At 40.6% G+C, this 21,938-nt stretch overlaps 1 protein-coding gene across 1 annotated transcript; it reads left to right on the plus strand.

The window, feature by feature from the left end:
* The first annotated feature begins 7,637 nt into the window (after window positions 1-7,637).
* Window positions 7,638-21,692, plus strand: LOC109397944 (E3 ubiquitin-protein ligase RNF185). Its single transcript, XM_062853908.1, has 3 exons — window positions 7,638-7,788; window positions 8,239-8,726; window positions 20,612-21,692. The coding sequence occupies exons 2-3, from the start codon at window positions 8,254-8,256 to the stop codon at window positions 20,877-20,879; spliced, it is 741 nt and encodes a 246-aa protein (XP_062709892.1). The 5' UTR covers window positions 7,638-7,788; window positions 8,239-8,253; the 3' UTR covers window positions 20,880-21,692.
* Window positions 21,693-21,938: the final 246 nt, after the last annotated feature.

Genomic DNA, 21,938 nt, shown 5'->3' on the forward strand with positions numbered 1-21,938 from the left:
AAATGCTAATTCTTACCTCCTGAATCGTTTGTTTCGGACTCCCAGAAGCTACGTTAAAAATTTGAGCAAAATCGATTAAGTCTAAGGGGGTGCTCAAAGTGTTTGAAGTTTGTATGGGAAACCGTGGCCAAATGTATGCAGAAATATTAAGTTTTCGATTTTTGCTGCTAGGCTGTTCGAGTCCGTATGAAGTTGATCATCAATATTAACTTCTTTTCTCGATCAGCCTAGATAGCTGTGTAGTGTCGGTAGCGATTGTCTCAATTGGCTAAGAATAACACTACGGACCGCCTGTTCCGGTGGTAAGAATCCACCAACAGGTGACCCCTAATTCATGGTGTGATGCGGCTTTATGCTTACCGTGCCTAGGAATGAATGGCTAGGGGGGTCTAATAAAAACCTAACCGCTAACGGAGCCTGTGGAGTACCAGGGCGCCCTCCACAGTATGTAGCCCTTACTGCGCTAACCGGAGCAATGGTGCAGTGGGCCTTGTGTTTCTCCGAGACAATCAGCTGCCCTTCTTTAGTCTCACTTGAGGCTAAATAAGGGCGGGATTATGAAGATGTTGTTAATTAGTTTAAATTTTCACCTATATGGTTTCGCATTATGCGATTTACACAGTGTATTCTGTGTATCCTCGCCTTTGGCGTTTTCCAATCGATACCGATTTGGTTTTATTGTTGCTGTTCTTTGTTGTGCTGCTGTTGCGAAGAGTTTAATCTTACCTAGTTTGGGTAGTGGCTACGGTTAGGATAGCTCAGATCAATCCTCAGCATAAAAGAACAGCAACGATCAATCTTTGCAGACTTATGCAAAATGGTACAGCCCAAGTGGCCTTGGTACAAGAACCTTACTTTCGTAAGGGAAATTTCTATCTAGGAAACCTTGTGAACCCGGTGTTTGCCACTTTCAGTAAACATGAAATGGCAAACTCGCGTGTCATGCCTAGAGCCTGTGTGCTTGTCAACAACGCAATAGTTGCTACACTCATCTCTGAACTAACCACCAGAGATGTATGTGCTATCACAATTGATGTATCTGTTGGAAACCTCAACAGGAAATACGTCTATTGTTCTGTGTATTTACCACATGATGAACCATCCCCTACGGATGCTTTCAAACAAGTCATCGCATACTGCACTTCAAAAGGCCTTCCGCTAATTGTTGGCAGTGATGCTAATGCTCACCATATCATCTGGGGCAGCTCAGACATTAACTTGAGAGGCTCCAGTTTGATGGAGTACTTAAGTAGTACAGATCTTGCATTACTTAACATAGGCAACCGCCCAACCTTCATGGTATCTGCTAGAGAGGAAGTGTTAGATATAACGCTTTGCTCTAGCAGAATTAGTCACGAGCTGACCAATTGGCATGTGTCAGATGAAGAATCTTTATCTGACCATCGCTATATCTTTTTTGAACATTTAAATGTTACTTCGCAAACATTGCGTTTCAGGAATCCTCGGTCAACAAACTGGGATCTTTATACTGATTTGGTTGCAGCCAAATTTCATGGATATTCACCATCCATTGACACTCCAAGTGATTTAGATGATGCCGTTGATACTACAACGACCTTCATCATGGAAGCTTTTGAAGAAGCATGCCCTCTACGGTCTGTGAAGATCACAAGAGGAACCCCTTGGTGGAACTCTGATCTGGCGAAACTCAGGAAACAATGTAGAAAGAGTTGGAACAGACGACGTTCGGCTGGTTCGGAGGCTTTCAGGTCGGCTCGCAAGGCCTACAGGAAAGCTCTCCGGTCTGCTGAACGATCCGGCTGGAAAAACCTTTGTACAAATGTTTCCAGCTTGAGTGAAGTCAGTCGGTTAAACAAAATCCTTGCGAAATCTAAGGATTTCCGGGTGAACGAACTTCGTTTGCCAAATGGCGATCTGACTTCCTCTGATGAGGAAGTTCTGGAATGCTTATTCAGCACACACTTCCCTGGATGTGTGGATATTACATCTTCGGATGATCCTGATGTCTTTTCTTGTAGTTATGATTCTTTAGCTTCGGCTCGGAGTATTGTAACTATAGAATCGATTGAGTGGGCTCTTAATAGCTTTGCTCCTTTCAAATCTCCTGGGGCAGATGGGATTTATCCTATTTTGCTTCAGAAGGGATTTGATTATTTCAAACATGTTTTGAAAAAACTACTTGTTTGCAGTTTTGCTACAGGGTATATTCCCAAATCCTGGAGGGATATTACTGTAAAGTTTATTCCGAAAGTGGTTCGTGCGTCGTATGAAGAAGCAAAGAGTTTCAGACCTATCAGTTTGACCTCTTTTCTTCTAAAATGCTTAGAACGCATTGTGGATCATCATATCCGTGATGTTCATCTGGCCAACGTGCCTCTTCATGTGAACCAACATGCCTACCAATCTGGTAAGTCCACTGTGACTCTTTTACACAAGGTTGTTTACGATATCGAGAAAGCATTCGCTCAAAAGCAATCTTGTTTGGGTGTTTTCTTAGATATCGAGGGTGCCTTTGACAACGTGCCTTTCGATGCCATATTGGAAGCCGCACGGAGTCATGGTATATCTCCAATGATTTCCAATTGGATTCACCAAATGCTCAAAAACCGATATCTCTTCTCGACATTGCGTCTAGCAGGGATTAGGAAATTGAGTGTTTGTGGATGCCCCCAAGGGGGAGTCTTATCACCGCTTTTGTGGAATCTCGTAGCAGATACGCTATTGAGGCAACTCAATAATAGCGGTTTTCCTACTTATGGTTTTGCCGACGACTACCTAACATTGTTAGTTGGTATGTGCATCAAGCACCCTTTTCGACCTGATGCAAAGCGCCCTTCAGGTAGTTGAGGGTTGGAGTCGCCAATATGGCCTTTCGGTTAATCCGAGTAAAACATCTGTTGTTCTTTTCACGGAAAGGCGAAACCGTAATGGCGTTCGACCTTTGCGTCTCTTTGATTCTGAAATCGATGTGACTGAACAGGTAAAGTACGTTGGAGTCATTCTTGATTCCAAGCTTTCCTGGACACCTCATGTTGAGTTCAGAATCAAGAAAGCTTGTATGGCCTTCGGGCAATGCCGGCGTACTTTTGGTACAACTTGGGGTCTAAAACCCAAGTATATCAAATGGATTTACACAACTGTGGTTCGGCCAATATTGGCTTATGGATGTCTTGTGTGGTGGCAAAAGGGTGAAGTGAGAACGGTCCAATCAAAATTAGGTCATCTCCAAAGGATGTGCTTAATGGCGATGTCTGGAGCGTTCTCTTCAACTCCTACGGCAGCGCTAGAAGTTCTCTTTGACGTTGCCCCACTACACATTCATCTCAAACAAGAAGCCCTTTCTTGCACTTACCGGTTACGGGTACTCGGTCTACTAGAGGAAACTTCTGTGAACCGCAGTTCAACACACACCTCGTTGTTTCCACTTTTGGTGAATTGGGACAAAATTGTCCTTGCTCCAAGTGATCTTACAATTGCTTGTAATTTTCCATATAGGACATTTTCCACGAAATTCCCTTCCCGGGAAGAGTGGACATCTGGTTATCTGGAAAGAAGTATTTCAGACGGCATCGTATGTTACACTGATGGCTCCCTTCTCGAAGGTCGAGCAGGTGCTGGTGTTTATTCTCGTGAGCTAAGGCTGCATCAGTCTTACTCACTTGGTAGACACTGCACCGTTTTTCAGGCCGAAATCTTTGCTCTTATGTGCGGAGTGCTATCAGCACTTCAGCAGCACGTAATGGGCAAAGTAATATACTTCTGTTCAGATAGCCAGGCTGCTATTAAAGCACTTGCTTCGGCCAACTCCAGGTCGAAGATAGTTATCGCTTGTCGAACTCAAATCGAGGAGCTGAATTCAGCAAACGCTGTTCACCTTCTATGGGTACCTGGTCATTCTTCCATCGCTGGAAATGAATTGGCTGATGAGTTAGCTCGCTCTGGAGCATCACATGACTTCATTGGCCCTGAGCCAGCTGTTCCGATATCGAAGTGTTGGATTAAGCTTCAGATTCACACCTGGGCTGTCACTCAACACAGACAATATTGGAATAGTTTGGAGTCATGTCGTCAAACCAAATTGTATAGTGCTGAGCCATCTCTACGGGTGGCGAAGTATCTAACTAATCTGTCTAAGCAGAATTGCAGCATGTTGGTCAAAGCATTGACTGGCCACTGCCGACTCAGCTATCACATGGCGAATATTCAGCAAGCTGATTCATTTGCCTGTGATAGCTGTGAATCCGATTATGGAACTTCGTATCATTTGATATGTAACTGTCCAGTTTTCGCACAACTGCGTTTCCGAGTATTCGGTAAACACTTATTAAGTGAAACTGACTTCAGAAACCTGAATCTTCAGGATATTCTGTTGTTCTTAACCCGCTGTGGTAAAGAGCTATAGGCTCTCTTTCGCTTTATGCGTTATTACAGTGCCCTTTTCAGGGCGCTGTTTGAACCCATTGTGGTACGCTTGTGCGTTAGTACCCTCTTCCAGGGTATTTTTTCCTATTTCCCTACCTGTCCCTATCCCCATCCAAATCCTTTTTCCTTCCTTTTCCCTCAGGTAGATGATGAAATAGGCTGTTATTTTGGCGATGGCACAAATGTCCCAAATGGAGGATAACGTGCCTCTGGAGCCGGCCTTCTGATACCTTCTGATACCCTTGTATGGGAAACCGTGGCCAAATGTATGCAGAAATATTAAGTTTTCGATTTTTGCTGCTAGGTGGCGCTGTAAGCATTTAATGATAAAACCCTTTGGTATTACTGTAGGTGACTATATTCCAAACAACTTTGCCCAAGAACGCAAAGTGATCCGACGCCTGCGAGAAAAGTTATACCCTAGTCAAAGTGAGACGAAGTATGGAGATTTCACTATTGATATTATTCCTTTACATGTACTGGAAAAACAACCATAATGTCTCGCCTCATTTTATTTAAGGTATAATTTTTTTAACAGGCGTCGTATCTCATTACGGTCTTTGACAAAGTTGTTTGGCATATAGTCACCTACAATAATATCAAAGGTTTTTTTTTATTAAACGCTTACAGCGCGACCTAGCAGCAAAAATCGAAAACTGAACATTTCTGCATACATTTGGCCACGTTTTCCCATACAAACTTCAAGCACTTCGAGCGCCCCCATAGTTTTAATCGATTTTGCTCAATTTTAGAACGTAGCTTCTGGGAGTCCAAAACAACCGATTCAGGAGGTAAGACTAGGCATTTTCCATTTTTTTTGTTTTTCATGTAAGTGTGGGCCACCCTAGTACTCACTCATGCTCTTATTTTCAAATTTGTACTACTTTCGGCAACCCGTGCATCAGAACACAAGTTTCGGGATTGTGGTTGCCTGCGGTGCACAGTGGGACGAATTCAAAAAAAGTGGGACATTGGGTTTTGCGGCAAAACTATTGGTTATAGCCATTTGGTGTCTTCGGAGGAGTTTCATAGTTTTTTAAGTACTTTTTAGAGGTGTAACATTTTTTAGGTTAAGGGGGTAGTACACCAAGATAGAAAGAATATTTTTTAATTAATGATCAAAATCGAATGACCTCTATGAAAACATTGTAGATTAAGCCATTTTGAGAAACTTTGCCGAAGACGGGAACATTCTATCTCCAAAACTTACAAAGTTATGAGCACTAATATTAGCATACAGTGTAACACTAGCTTAACATGTGTTTTTTCGACAAACCTTTTTTGTTTCAATTTTCTCGGGTTTACAATGTTCAGCAAAGTTGCAGGTACTGTAAAAATGCATATCTTTTCTGAAGACTGTAAAGTTCTATCTCACCATTCAAAGGTAGTACGGTCATTTTTTAACTTTTTTTGTACAAATTTCATAATCTTGCAACTTTAAGAGTAGCAGATATTAGCAGCTAAATTTTTGCACCACGCAAACAGTTACTCATACACTATCGAAGCACATAAGAAACATGACGGGATCGCGTGGTATTCTTAATATTTTTTTAAATTGAAAAGAACCTCTTCAAATCGGGTTTTTCAGTGTAACTTTCCTGATATATTTTTTTAATATGTTTGATGTTCTACAAAGTTGTAGAGACTTCGAAACTACATATTTTTGTGGAATACAGTATTGTGCTCTATTTAAAATTTAACATAGAATATAATTTATTGTGTATTTTCTATAATATAAATCTAATTTGATCACAAAGGGTCTAAATTAAAAGAATAAGTCGTTTACTATTTTCTTCAAAAACATATATTTATGAAGCCTTTACAACTTTGCAGAACATCAAATATAAAATATAAATAAAAAAAGAAGAAAAAAGTTACACTGAAAAACCCGTTTTAAAGTGGTTGTTTTCAATTTGATTTTTTTTTTCAAGAATACCGCGCGATCCCGTTATGTTTCCAATTTAGGTACATAAGAAACATAACGGGATCGCTTTAAAACGGGTTTTTAGTGTAACTTTTTTTTCTTTTTATATATTTGATGTTCTGCAAAGTTGTAAAGGCTTCATAAAAAAAATATGTTTTTGAAGAAAATAGTAAACAACTTATTTTTTTAATTTAGAGCCTTTGTGATCAAATTAGATTTATATTATAGAAAATACACAATAAATTATATTCTATGTTAATTTTTAAAGAGAACGCAATACTGTCTTCCACAAAAATATGTAGTTTTGAAGTCTCTACAACTTCGTAGAACATCAAACATATTAAAAAAATATATCAAGAAAGTTACACTGAAAAACCCGATTTAAAGAGGTTCTTTTCAATTTGAAAAAATATTAAGAATACCACGCGATCCCGTCATGTTTCTTATGTGCTTCGATAGTGTATGAGTAACTGTTTGCGTGGTGCAAAAATTTAGCTGCTAATATCTGCTACTCTTAAAGTTGCAAGATTATGAAATTTGTACTAAAAAAGTTAAAAAATGACCGTACTACCTTTGAATGGTGAGATAGAACTTTACAGTCTTCAGAAAAGATATGCATTTTTACAGTATCTGCAACTTTGCTGAACATTGTAAACCCGAGAAAATTGAAACAAAAAAGTTATGTCGAAAAAACACTTTTTAAGCTAGTGTTACACTATATGCTTATATTAGTGCTCATCACTTTGTAAGTTTTGGAGATAGAATGTTCCCGTCTTCGGCAAAGTTTCTCAAAATGGCTTAATCTACAATGTTTTCATAGAGGTCATTCGATTTTGACCACTAATTAAAAAAATATTTTTTCTATCTTGATGTACTACCCCCTTAACCTAAAAAATGTTACACCTCCAAAAAGTACTTAAAAAACTATGAAACTCCTCCGAAGACACCAAATGGCTATAACCAAAAGTTTTGCCGCAAAACCCAATGTCCCACTTTTTTTGAATTCGTCCCACTGTGCGGTGTGGTGCGGTACTGGTGGAGGTGGGTCATACGATGTGGAACACATGATGATAACGTTGTTGACGATGTGATAATAAATTTGCGTATAGTCATCACGCATTGTTCGGGGACCAGCAGTGTAATTCTTTGCGATGATAACAAATTTGTCATCGTTCCTATTCCAAATAGAGGCGCGGTGCGTTTCCCCTTTTGAAATCCAACTACGTCCCCCACTTAGAGGCAAAACGTCCTTTAAGATAGTTCTTCTTGAATCGGAACGGCCACTTACCAATAGTGCCACTTCACAAGAGCATGGTACCGGAAGCATCTATAGTAGGTGTTAAAAATAAATCAAACGGACATTCGCTTCTCTGCATTCATTAATATTCAAACCATGGCAAACTTGTTGCCGATTGGAATCGATTCCATTCGCTCACTCTGTGTGTGGTTGCTGTAGATAGGTAGGTAAATCTACTTCTTGAATACGATGCGTGTGTTTTAGAGCAGGCACGGACGGACGCGCAAAAACTCACAATTGAATGGATGTAGTACCTTAGCACTAATTGCATTTAGACTAAACATCACGCGTTCGTGTAGGCCAGGGGTTCTCAGTCTAGATGACTATACCGCCAACAGCAGTAGGTTGGCCCTAGAGGCACGTTTTCCTCTGTGCCAAAGCCACCCCCTTTTTTAAATATGCTGTTCCTTGTATTGATGATGCGGATGACAAATAACACATAGCATGGGCATGAGTTATAAATTAATCAAATCCCTATTTCAGCTTTATGTCATTTTGACCTTTTTTCGAGGTTTAGCCTTTCTTTAATTTTAGCTTTATCTTTTCCAGCTTTTCTGAACACGAAGTACCTTTTTCTATACTAATCTCTTCGTTTTCTTTCTATAACTTACAGACACTCCACAAAACCATGGCATCAACGGTCGAGAGTGCCCCACCGCAGCCCTCGGCTCCCAGTTTGGAAGATCTGAATTCGGCATCCACCTCGCAGCAATCCACCACCGGTCCCAATCCATTCTCGAAAGTCACATCCCCCAGTACCGACGCTGACCCAACGGCGAAACCAATCTCCACAGACCAGCAGGATTCGGCGGAATCGGCAACGAGCAGTTCCGGAACGAGTACCGGCAAATCTAAAATCAACCTCGAAGATGCCACCGAAGATGGCGAGGAGAAGAAGGACGACTCGGTGTTCGAGTGTAACATCTGCCTGGACACGGCCAAGGACGCGGTAGTTAGCATGTGTGGGCATCTGTTCTGTTGGCCGTGCATACACCAGTGGATGAACGGTTACAGGAATACGTGCCCGGTGTGCAAATCGTCCATCAGCAAGGAGAAAGTCATTCCACTGTACGGTCGGGGCGGCAGCAAGGAGGATCCCAGGTGAGTTTATTTATTCCCTTTTTTCCATGATTTTTGGCGAATAGCTACTAGCTATAGAGATTTACTGTGTTGATAGGCAAACATTGTTATAATGGGCGTTTCCCAAGTAACAATGATAGCTGAATAACAGCTTATTCAGCTAAAATTTTTCAAATCAAGCTTATGAACAGCTTTTTTATCCATTGTACAGCAATAACACAGCGTAACAAAAATTAACTTTTGGTCTGTCTCAAGAGCAAACTTATGTGTCTCTGACAGATTTTGGGCCGCTGAATCCGAATCCGGGCTCAGGTTTGCTCCAGCACATCACAATTTTGAGCTATACCTCAATTTATAGGGCAAAATATGCGATTTTGGGCTTTTCCACCAGGAATGAGTTCCTCATGAAATTTCTTCGTGTTATCTTTTTTTAGGTACTTTCTTCAAGAATTTCGCCAGTAGTTCTTTCGAGAATTCCTTCGTGAATTCCTGCAAGAAGTCCTTGAAAAGGACCTCTAGCAATTTCAGCAAGAGTTCCTTCTACAAAATTCCTCCAGGAATTTTTTCATTGTTTCTTTCTATAATTCCTTCATGATTTCCTTCGGAAATTCCAGCACAGTTTTTCCAAAAAATCAAGCAGAAGCGCCTTATAAGGATATAGGGATCTTTCAGAAAATACTACAATCTGCGTCTGGTCTTCAGACAAACCTTCGGGAACATATTCAGGGATTCCCGCTGGAGTTAATACATAAATACGTTCAAAGATTTCTTGAAAAATAGGGAAACTTATGCTATTTTCCGAAGTTTATGTTTTGAGGTTGTGTTTTCTAAAACATGTTGAACTCAAGGTTGGTCTTCAAGCTTTTTCTACAAAACTGAATCAAACAGCCGAGTTTACGTGGCAATTTGACTGACAAAAATCCCTCATGAGTAAGAAAACGAAACTGCCGGTATCGGTAATATCCAAAGTCATTTGTTTTTCCTTCGAGAAATTCCAAAGTTTTGACCTAGCAATTTCCATGTTACTCTACTGGTAATATGTAATCTGTCCATCACAAAATTGTTCAAGGTTTGCAAGGATTCTGAGCAACAATGAGCAAGTGTTCATGAAGAATTCCCTCAGGAATACTTTTAGATTCTTTTGCAATGTTTCTATAAGCTTCACCTGAATGTCTTCTTAAAAAAAAGGATGAAAGATTTTTACGGAAATTTTTTTTTCATAACGTTCTCTAATATCATTTTGCAATTTATACATGGAAAATTTATTCTGAAAAGTAGGATTACTTTTAACATTCTTTCAATGTTTTTTTTTTATTGAGGAACTCGCCAGGCTAACTTTTTCATGAATTTCCGTGAAGAATTATCTCGAGGACAAAATTTTCCCCATTAGAGGAGAAACTTCAGAAGGAATCCTGGGCCGATCTCTTAGAAAAAATCCAAGAGGAATCCTAGGTGAAAACCCTGGAGGATTTCCAGATGAAATACCTCGAGGATGGGGTCTCCAGTTAGCCTAGTGGTTAAGGCTATGGATCGCCAATCCGGAGACGGCGGGTTCGATTCCCGTTCCGGTCGGGAAAATTTTCTCGACTCCCTGGGCATAGTGTATCATTGTGCTTGCCCCACAATATACTAATTCATGCAATGGCTGGCAAAGAAAGCCCTCCAATTAATAACTGTGGAAGTGCTCAGAGAACACTAAGTTGGAGAGAGGCAGGCCAAGTTCCAGTGAGAACGTAGAGCAACATAGAAGAAGAAGAAGAACCTCGAGGATTCAGAAGAAGTACTCGAGGAACTGCAAAAAAATTTGGTTGAATTTCCTAAGGTTCATTCATGGTGGAACTGTTATGAAAATTTTCCGAACAAATTTCGGAAGAATTTGCGCCATAATTTCTTGACGAATAATTTCTTGACAATGGGACTCCCGGAAAAACTCCTCGAGGAATTTCGAACGGAACTTCTAAAAGAAATTCAGCTGGAATTGGGAAATTCGATGTGGCCCCTCTAGAGGACTGCTGGAGTACAGTGAAAGCAGCCATCAACAACGCAGCCGAGAGCACTATCGGGTACGTAGAACGGAGTCGACGAAACGATTGGTTCGACGAGGAGTGCAGAGCGGTTCTGGAGGAGAAGAATGCAGCGCGGGCGGTAATGCTGCAGCATGGAACCCGACAGAATGTGGAGCGATACAGACAGAAGTGGAAACAGCAGACCCGTCTCTTCCGGGAGAAAAAGCGCCGCCTGGAAGAAGCGGAGTGCGAGGAAATGGAACTGCTGTGCCGTTCACAGGAAACACGCAAGTTCTATCAGAAGCTCAACGCATCCCGCAAAGGCTACGTGCCGCAAGCCGAAATCTGCAGGGATAAGGACGGGAGCCTCCTGATGGACAAACGTGAGGTGATCGAAAGGTGGAAGCAGCACTTCAACGAGCACCTGAATGGCGAAGAGAATGTGGGCACGGAGGACCAAGGCAGCGGAGGAAATGACTATGTTGGTGCAGCAGAGGACGGGAACGAACCAACTCCCACGCTGAGGGAAGTTAAGGATGTCATCCACCAGCTCAAAAACAACAAAGCGGCTGGTAAGGACGGTATCGCAGCAGAACTCATCAAGATGGGCCCGGAAAAGTTGGCCACCTGTCTGCACCAGTTAGTAGTCAAGATCTGGGAAACCGAACAGCTACCGGAGGAGTGGAAGGAAGGGATAATCTGTCCCATCCACAAGTAAGTCGACAAGTTAATGTGTGAGAACTTTCGAGCGATCACCATTTTAAATGCCGCCTACAAAGTGTTATCCCAGATCATCTTCCGTCGTCTTTCACCTAAAGTAAATGAGTTCGTGGGAAGTTACCAAGCCGGTTTCATCGACGGCCGGTCGACAACGGACAAGATCTTCACCGCAAATCCTCCAGAACTGCCTTCAAAGCGGCATACAACAGTATCGACCGCACAGAGCTATGAAAAATTATGGACGAGAACAGCTTTCCCGGGAAACTTACCAGACTGATAAAAGCAACGATGGACGGTGTGCAGAACAGCGTAAGGATTTCGGGTGAACTATCCAGTTCATTTGAATCTCGACGGGGACTACGACAAGGTGATGGACTTTCCTGCCTACTATTCAACATCGCCCTGGAAGGTGTTATGCAACGAGCCGGGCTCAACAGCCGGGTACGATCGAAATCCGGCCAATTTGTCTGTTTTGCGGATGACATGGATATTATTGCTAGAACGCCTTTGGAACGGTGGCAGAGCTGTACACCAGCCTGAAACGTGAAGCAACAAAGGTCGGACTGGTGGAGAATGCAGCTAAGACAAAGTACATGCTGGTAGGTGGGACTGAGCGAGACAGGACAAATCTTGGCAGCGATGTTACGATAGACGGGGATACTTTCGAGGTGGTAGAAGAATTCGTCTACCTCGGTTCCTCGCTAACGGCTGATGATAACGTGAGCCGTGAAATACGAAGGCGCATCATCAGTGAAAGTCGTGCCTACTATGGGTTCCAGAAGAAACAGCGGTCAAAAAAAAATTCACCCTCGCACCAAATGTACCATGTACAAGACGTTAATAAGACCGGTGGTGCTCTACGGACACGAGACATGGACGATGCTCGAGGAGGACCTGCAACCACTCGGAGTTTTCAAGCGACGGGTGCTAAGGACGATCTTCGGCGGCGTGCAGGAGAACGGTGTGTGGCGGAGAAGGATGAACCACGAGCTCGTTGCACTTTACGGCGAACACAGCATCCAGAAGGTGGCCAAAGCCGGAAGGATACGGTGGGCAGGGCATGTTGCAAGAATGCTGGACAACAACCCTGCAAAGCTGGTGTTTGCAACTGATCCGGTTGGCACAATAAGGCGTGGAGCGGACCAGGTGGAGCGTGATCTGGCGAGCGTTGGGCGAGCGTTGCAGCTGAAAATCAAGTATTATGGCGGCAAATTGTTGATTCAGTGTTATCATGAATGAGTGGATGAGTTTTAGCAAATACAATGGTGAATTATCTCTTGCAATGTTTCTATGAGCTTCACCTGAAAATCTCCTGAAAACACGTTTCTCAAGAAATTGCACGAAAGATTCCTCTTCCTGAAATTCTCCAATTCCTATAATTTTGCAATTCATCTATGGCATATTTCTTCTGAAATTTAGGATTATTTTTAACGTCCGTTCAGTGTTCTTCTTTTTCATTTTCTAAGATTTTCTTCATTGAGGAACTCATCAAGCACTTTCCTCGGATTACTTTTCTTCAATCATTTCCTTCGGATTTTTCTACATTTCATTGTTTCTTACAATGCATCCAGGAATTTCTTCAGATTTTTCAGAGGCATTGGTTTTCTCAATAATATTCGTGAAAAATTGATCTCGAGAGCCTTGACAAACTTTTCTCTTTTAGAGTAGAAACTTCAGAAGAAATCTCCGGCAGATCTACTTGAAAAAAAAACTAGTTAAAAGAACCTGGAGGAATTCTTCGGGAGGAATATCTGTGCAGGGATGAGAAATGTACTGGAAAAAACGGTTATCGGTTGTACATTTGACATTTTTCCACACGAACATCACAGGCCCAGCCAAACTCAAACTGTTCGAAAAATAAATGTCATAACATTTTTTTCCAGCAGCCTTCTTCCTCGAAACGGTTTCCAAGCGCGAGAGCGCCGGTACTCGAGCACAACGAAGACAGAAATTTCTGTCTCTCCCATTTTCGTATTTTTTGCGTTTCAAACCGCTTCTAGACAAACTTCTTTATATGCATCACAAAGCTAGGAGTGTGCTTTAGCTATTTGTGCAAACAGATTCAAATAATTCACTAAAACAAGTGAATTATTAGCAGTCGAACATATTTGACATTTTTCGCAATCACCCGCCTAGGCATGACTGCTCATAAATATTTTTGTGGGGAAGCGAAAACTGTCAAGCGCCAGCTTGACTGTCGACGGCGCGGCTGCTGATGGTATTGGTGCTGCTGTTGTTTTGTTATTATTTTACTGTCGGTATCGATGAACGGAAAAGAGAAAAAAGTATTTTTGCCATCCCTACTGTAGGTGTTCCAGGAGGAACTTCTGAAGGAGTTTACTGTAGAACTTCTAGATTAATTCTCAAAATTTTCCTAGAGAACTGTAGAACTTGGTTGAATGCTTGAAAACTCCTGAACTCCTAGTGAAATTCCTAGAGCAATACCCAGCGAAAATTATCAGAGGAAACTCAAGGAATTCTCGGAAAAACTTCTAGGGCGAATTCCGAAACAATTCTCAGAGTATTTTCTGGAGGAATACCCGGAGGGAGGGCTTCCCGGAGGAACTCCTAAAGGAATTTACTGTAGAACTTCTAAGAGTAATTTCCATGAAAATTTCCAAAAAATCTTCCGTTAGAATTTGCAGAGATACTTTGGGAAAATTTTCTGGTGATATTTTTTGGTATAGTTCCCAGAGGAAGAACTCCTGGAAGAGTCTTCGGAGGAACTTTTGCAACATCTAACGTAGGTACTTACGGAAATATTCTCGGAATAACTCCTTGAAAATTCCCAGAGCAACTCCTGGAAGAATTCTTGAAAAACTCACGGTAGAAGCGTCAGAATTCGGAGAGAAATTTTCGAAGAAATTCCTGGAGATACTTCTAAACGAAATTCCGGAAGAATTCTCAAAGAAACTTGCGAAAGAAACTTCTGCAAGAATTTCCGAAGGAGCTTCTGGAAAAGCACAAACTTCTACAAAAGTTCCCAAAGGAACTTCTAGAAAAATACCCCCAAGAACAACTGCATGAATTTTCCGAGATATTTTCGGAAAAATATCTGCTGAAATTTCTTGGTGTATCACTAATGGATCGCGGAGGAACTCCCAGAAATATTTCCGGATGGACTCCTAAAGGAATTCAACCCTAACTTTACCAAACACCCCGTATGTAACATATGTAAACAAAAAATTGATTTTCACATTAGGAGCTGAATTTCGTTGAGAACTACTTGTAGGTATCACTCACCTTTGGGGATGATTTGTCATAAAATACCCGAATTTTTCACGTTTCCGAAATATGCATTGTATGAGTTGCTATGGGAACAGCGAACTTCTCTTTCAATTATCTCCGTTCGTGGATTTTGTTAGATACGGTGTTTGGTAAAGTATTGTTAGTGGAGCTTTTCGAAGAAATTCTGATGGAATTCCTGGAAGAAGCCTTAGTGGAACTCCTACAATGATTCCCAGAGGAACTTCGAGAAGAAATTACTATGGAAAGAAAATTTCACAGTGGGATTCCTAAAGAATTTCTTGGTGGAGTTCCTAGAGAAATTCCTGGTGGAACTTCTAAAAGGATTTCTTTCGTAACTTCTTCGAGGCTCCTGAACGAATTCTTAATGAAACTCCTAGAGCGATTTCCTGTGGAACTCAACAGCTGTAGGAATTCTCGGTGGATCTTCTTGAGGAATTTCCGAAGGAATTCTTTGATAAATCCCCGGAGGAATACCCATAAGGATTCCCGGAGGAGCTTTACTGTAGAATTCCTGGAGTAAGTCCCAGTGTACTCTTAGAGGAATTCCTGGTAGGGTAACAAATCAAACTTTGAACTAGTCAAAATGTAATCTTAATTTGAACTATTTTGAAATTCATTGAAATGACGTACTTTTTGGGCAAATATTGTCCCGAAAAAAATGTTGAACAGTTTTCCGTAATATAATGTGATAACATAAGCTTTAAAAGCACTGAAAAAAGTGTTTTTGCCATCGAAAATAAGCAATTGAAAAATCACTGTGATTTCACCTATTTCCCCCCAAAGAAAGCCCATTTTCGGTGCACCCATACAGCTCATGCATTGCATCACACTCAATAAGTGAATACGTCAAATGAAAGCTTATTTATCGTAGAATCGACCAACCGAATAATATTCCGCATTATTTGTCATAAAATTATCAAATTTAAGTGATTCTTACTTGGAGAATGTTATCTTAAGTTGAACCATTTGTAATCTAAATTTGAACTAGTAAACGGGGGTGAGCTTCTAGTTTTGGCCTGTAGATTGCGCTAGTGGTTGCTTTGTTTACTCTTGGGGGATGAAAAATTCCAAATTTAGTTTCCAAATTCCTAAAGAATTTCGAACATTCTGAGTTGAGATTCCACTGCCTAATGAAAAATAGGTATAAGAATTAGCAGATTCATGTGATTTTTAATTGTTTAGCATGGAATTGGCTGTTTTGTGAGTTGCTCGAGCTGCTGCCGCCAGTAGTTCAAATTAAGATTAAAATTGGTTCAAATTATGATTACGACGGTTCAAATTAAGATTAAAATCATTGTTGATGAAAAATCGAATATTTCAATGAAATTCGGTGCAAATACAAACTTTTTACCATTTAACAGAAAGCTTATACCCGTGGCTTTCATGTACATACGATTTTGCCGTAGTAAATTATTTTCATGTTGGAGAAAAAATCACTTAAAATTTGCACTGCTTCAGAAAGCCGCAATTTGGTTCAAATTTTGATTACCTACCCTAAACGAATTCACAATGAAATACGTAGAGGAATTCCTCCTAGTGGCACTTCTAAAAGAAATGCCAGTGGAATTCCGAGGGCTGTAGAATTCCTATCCTAGAGGAAATCCTAGTGTACCTCCTGAAAGAAGTCTCAGTGAAACTCCTAGAGGAATTTCCAGTGGAAATCTAGAGTAATTCACAGTGTGATTCCTAGTGAACTTCCTGGTAAAATTCCTAAAGCACTTCTTGGTGGAGTTCCTAGAGAAAATGCTGGTGGAAATTCTAAAAAGATTTCCTTTGCGGATTCTGAATTTGTGAAGACTCCTGAAGTGAAACTCACCACAGCAAGCTCTAGCAGTTCCTGGAGGAATTACCGAAATTATAGTAAAAGAATTAACTATAGTAGTCCTAGAACCTAGAGTTTTCCCAGTGAACTCTGAGGGGAATTCACAGTGAAATGCGTAGAGGGATCCTTAGTGAAGCTCCTAGAGGATTCTGTGGAGCTCCTGTAGGAATTCTTGAAGGAATTTCTCAAGGACCTTAAAACTCCTGGAGAACTCTTGATGGAATTCCCAGTGAAACTCCTGGAGAAATTCACTGTGAGATAGAGAACTTCTTGGCAGAATTTCCAGAGAAATTTCTGGTGGAACTCCTAAACGGATAAACTCTTTCATGGATTCTGAATTCTTGAAGACTCCTGAACGAATTGCCAGTGAAACTCTTAGAGTAATTCCCAGTGGAACTCACCAGAAGAAACTTCAGGAATTCCCGAATGTATTATTGGAGAAATTTACGGAGGAATGCCCATAGGGATTCCCGGAGGAACTCCTAAAGAAATTTAATGCAGAAATCCTAGAGTAATTCCAAGTGAACTCTTAGGGGGAACTCCAGGTAAACCCGGATGAGCTTCTGGAGAGTTCAGGAAAGGAGCTCCTCCAGGCTCCAGGATCTTAGAAATCCTAGCGAGTGGAACTTCTGAAGAAATTCCCTTTGAAATTCCTAGACGAATTCTCAGTGAAAATCTAGAGAAGTTGACTGTGGTATTTATAGAGAACTTATTGGTGGAATTTCTAGAAAAAATCGTGGTGAGGATTTTCTTCATAGATTCTGAATGCTTGAAGACACCTGAACGAATACCCAGTGAAACTCATAGAGCAGGGAACCCCAGAGGAAACTCCAACAAAACCAAGAGTAACTTCTAGAGGAATTTCCTTCGTCGCTTCTAAACATCAGAATCCCCGGCGTAGTTTCTGTAGAAATTCCCAGTTGAACTGCTTGAAGAATTAGCGGAGTCAATTAAAGACTTCTTGAGCAGTTCCCAGATGAAATCCTACAACAATTCTCGGCAAAACTGCTGGAGGAATCTCCTGAAGTTCTCCTAGGGAAATTGTCTCTTTTCTGAAGATTTTCCGTGCATTTATTTTTTTGAAATCACTAGCATTTTCTTTAATCAACACTATCATACACCTGGAACTGCTAGTTTTCTCCGGAATCACTAGATTTCTTTCCATAACCATGAGCAATATTCAGGAATCTCCGTAATCTTCGTGAATTCGATTTATTTCAAAGGACATGAGTGATTAACCCTCTAGTACCCAACCCCGCCTTTAGAATTCGAAAAATCAAAAACAATAATTCTTTAAATCGAGAATTAAAAAGAGTCATCTTCCAAAACATGTTTAAATCGATATTAGATGACAAAAAATGAAATTTAGATCAAAATCAAAACTTTTGGTATTAGAGGGTTAAGCATTTAAAACAAACACCGGTAGAAGTGATCGGAATTCGGACTTTTTTAGCGTTCTATAGGGCACTGCATTGTTTTGATTTTGTATTGTATTTTGAAGTTTCTTGGCCTTGTTGTTTACAACATTTCTGTAAGAGTGAAAGAGAAGGAGAGAACTTCATGCAGTGCCCTATATGTTAAGAACTGTTTCAAATTTGTACTAAGGACTGTATCGTTAATTATGAGTACACCTTAAAATTGCTGTATTTCAAAATGTTTTATTTATTTTGTAAATTAAATTCAATTACATTGTTCATTAGACATGTTCACATTTAAGAAAATGTCTCGAATCCCACTGGTCAAGTTAATATCATAATTCTCATGCCAAAATGAACTTCTGGTCTAATTTTTAGTTTGATTGATAAAGATTTCGATGTGCTTCAAGTCGATTTGGTAATTTCAGGCTTTTCTACACTTTAAAAAATCATAACCCAGTTTTTCTTGAATTTTGTGACGTCCTCTGCTCCTCTATCCTTTTTCCGTAGTTTCCCTTTCATCAAAGTTAACTATTTCTCAATGGGCCTTATTTACGGGCAATTTAGAGGATTCATTGCCTTTTCCACAAATTGAACATTGTTTACTTCATACCTGTCAAAGGTGTCACGCGCATAGTGACAGGATGCCAAATCCGGCCAAAGTACCGTAGGACCTTTGTGCTTTCAGATGAGTGGCAGAATATGTTTCTGGAGACATTCCTTCCGGTATATTTCGACGTTCATACCTGGGACGGTGAAGAAAGGTGACGATTCCATACCACATTGACAAATTGCTTGCCTAACCAACACATTTTCCCATTTTTTTTTCGCAAAAAATCGATTTCTCCTAATTCGTAACATCCGTACCATGCTTAACAGTGAAAATCCGTGCCCCTGGAAATACCTTGTAGTCCAATTTGACATACGTTTCATCATCTATGAATATGCACATGCAATTTTTGCTCAAAACATCGTCGTACAGCTTCCAAGCCTGAGTTTTCACATAATCCGTCAGAATTTGACTGCGTTTTGGACATTTCTGTTTTGGGTAGGTCTTCGGGGAATTACGCTCCTTGGCGCGTTGAACCATACCAACAGTCGTTTCACACTTTTTTGCTTAATCTCTAATGGATACCTCCTATTTTCCTTCAACGATTTTGCAAGTTTTGCTGTCCAAATTTGACTTGGACGCACCTGTTTTTTGCCGCGTCCGGGTAAGTCTTTCAGTGTGTTATGCATACCGAATCGTTTGATAGCATTTTGGACAACAAAAACCCTAACACATTCAATTTTTGCTAATTTTCTTAGCGATGATCATTTTTCCTTGCAGTGCCTGGTCACAATCGATTTTCGCTTCTCCTCCGTAAACCCTCGCATTGTTCCACTTGAGGAAAAACTTTAACTTTCAATGAAGGTTATCGTTTGTTTACAACGTTAGCAACACATAGACACAAAGCAGTTAACAAAATAAGGCATAGTCTTTTTAATACAGAGCCTCAAAGGTGTACTCATAATTAACGATACAGTCCTTAAAATTCGGTGATCCGATAGTCATAAAAAAATTGATCAACTACTTTTTTCAACTTTTTGTTTCGTAATCCAGTTTGATGTGGAGCATTTTTTATTATGCTTCATAATCTTTGAAATTTATATTGTGAGTTGAGGCCTGAGTTGAGGCTGAGTAGAAGCCCCATGACGAAGAGAACAAAACTGCCGAAAATACATAAGCTCCCCTAGTTCCGGGAGCTGCTAGTATTCCGCGAAATAACTGAAAACAAAAATTAGATCATAGTATTTATTCCTGAAAATACCGGAAGAACCTGGGATCATCCTTGTGATTCCGACAAGGAACTTTTTATGGCATTCTTAGTAAGGATGTGATTTTCAAGGACGCAAGGTCCAGGTGAAATAGAGGATTTCCTTAGAAGAAGCTTACGATTAGATAAGATATAGATAGGGAAGCCCACTATTGTCTCCGATTTTACATGGTAAGAGAATACGATCTAGCCAATAGTGGATCCAAACAACCCTATATAGAGAACCCCGGCGTGTGCAATGTGTAGGACTGTTGCACAATCGTACTGTTCTCACGATTAGAGCAATTTTAAGCTTCTCAGGGATCCACTAAAAAGCTATTACAATTCGAGCCTCCTGGAAAAGCCGTTCTATTTATGCCGCCCAAGTAACTAAAAGTTCCGCTTCCCATGACAAAATGTACTTTCAAGTTCCACGAAGTTCAGATGAAGTTTGATATGGAACATTCTGGCTGCTTAGGATGCTACTGTGAACTTTGTTGGGACTTTCAAGTTCCTAGACATTCATTTCAGTAGCTTGATGCTCTGAAGATTTTTTTGTTATTTTAACAAAATCAACTTAAGAAATTTCTGTTAGAAGCTGCTTAGGAGGCCATCCTTATGTGAACTTTTAGGTTCCGAAATTACTTAAAAATAAAGCTGCTCAGCAGGCTAAAGAGCAACCTCTAACAATCTGCTTAGCTCATAAACTACCTTCTTATCTGAACCAAGATCTGAACCTTTTGTTACTTGAGCGATTTAAGTCAAAAATAACCCCAATATAAAAGGAGAGTTAAAGTAGGATGCTGAAGGATACTTAAAGTGTAGTCCAATAATAAATCTAACCAATTTTTCAAATCTTCATTCTCTTAAAATTTTGTTTTTGTTTCTCCTCCAACAGAAAAACCGTCCCGCCTCGACCGGCCGGCCAGCGAACCGAACCGGAACAGCCCCAGGGCTTCCAGGGCTTCACCGGCGACGGCGGGTTCCACATGTCGTTCGGCATCGGCGCCTTTCCGTTCGGATTCTTCACCTCTACGCTGAACTTTGGCGAGTTCCGGGGCAACCCGCCGCACGAGAACACCCGCGAGTACGAGGAGGACCAGTTTCTGTCGCAGATTTTCCTATACGTGGCGCTCATCTTTATGGCCTGGCTGGTGCTGGCCTAATGGAAGGAAGTAAAAATACGCTAGTCTTTGTCGTCGTGCATGCGTGTGTGTTTGTGATCACACGCGGTAAGTATGAACGGAACTCCCCTGAATGAGTGCGTGGACGTGGTCTGCTGGGCTGGTGGTCTATTTGTGATATAATAAACGTTAATCTTTTTACACGCTTGTGGGAAATTTTGGGCGGGCTCTCGCCAAGCACGCCGAAGAAGCTCAATTTAGTGTTGAGATAGAAGAACAGATAAATTCTCCCTTTCAAAATTAGAGCAAATTACAGCTAACACCTGTGTAACGATAGAAAATATCTTATCACTAGTATCACTAGAACAGAACGAAACTGTGACCGTTGAACGGTGAGAAAAAATGGATATAAATGTTCAGTTTGGATTCATTTTTGCCCACTGTGACGGACGTTTGATTGGCATTAGAATGCATTGTGGTCTTTCATAAGTAGCTTATCCATTCTTCAAACCCTACTATTATTTTACTCCTGTTGATTTTACCAATTGCTATAACATATGATATACACACTCGTTCCGTTTGTTTTACACTTTATGTTTTATTCTTTGACCGACGCGGAATGCTTTTATCTCGCCTGTCAACTATATCGAAACTCGTCTCTATATAAAGCTGAACTGATGATGCTTTACAACAGCTGTACAGAGTATGTTGGCTTCAGGCAAGGCAACGATGATATGAGTAGAGAGGAACGATAGCAAGGAGTTTGTATAATTTATTTGGAAGCGATTTGAGGGCGAACTATATTATCGTATATTTAAGGAATACAATAAAATGCAATCAATATTTGAAAAATCATTCAATGTGCGAAGTCATTTGCGATGACAAAATCCTTTCTGATATACTTAATTTATGCCGTTTTTCTTTTTTAACCTGGGTTGAAACTGGATTGGCGGAAAATGTGTAAACATACAACGTCAAACAAACTTAGTACAAGCGAAACCGAAGTCGGGTTGGGGTTGAAACTGTGATCTGATCCAGTTCCAACCCAGGTTGGAACTGGATAATAAAGAAAAACGGCATTACTCTCTCTAGTTCTGTGCG

This window comes from Aedes albopictus, chromosome 2 (assembly GCF_035046485.1).
Source record: "Aedes albopictus strain Foshan chromosome 2, AalbF5, whole genome shotgun sequence".
NCBI classification, from domain to species: domain Eukaryota; kingdom Metazoa; phylum Arthropoda; class Insecta; order Diptera; family Culicidae; genus Aedes; species Aedes albopictus.

Bases quoted from the DNA above. Each gene is read 5' to 3' on its own strand.
- LOC109397944 (XM_062853908.1), top strand. From the start codon at position 8,254: ATGGCATCAACGGTCGAGAGTGCCCCACCGCAGCCCTCGGCTCCCAGT. The intron at 8,727-20,611 runs GTGAGTTTATTT...CTCCTCCAACAG, and splicing joins GGCAGCAAGGAGGATCCCAG to AAAAACCGTCCCGCCTCGAC.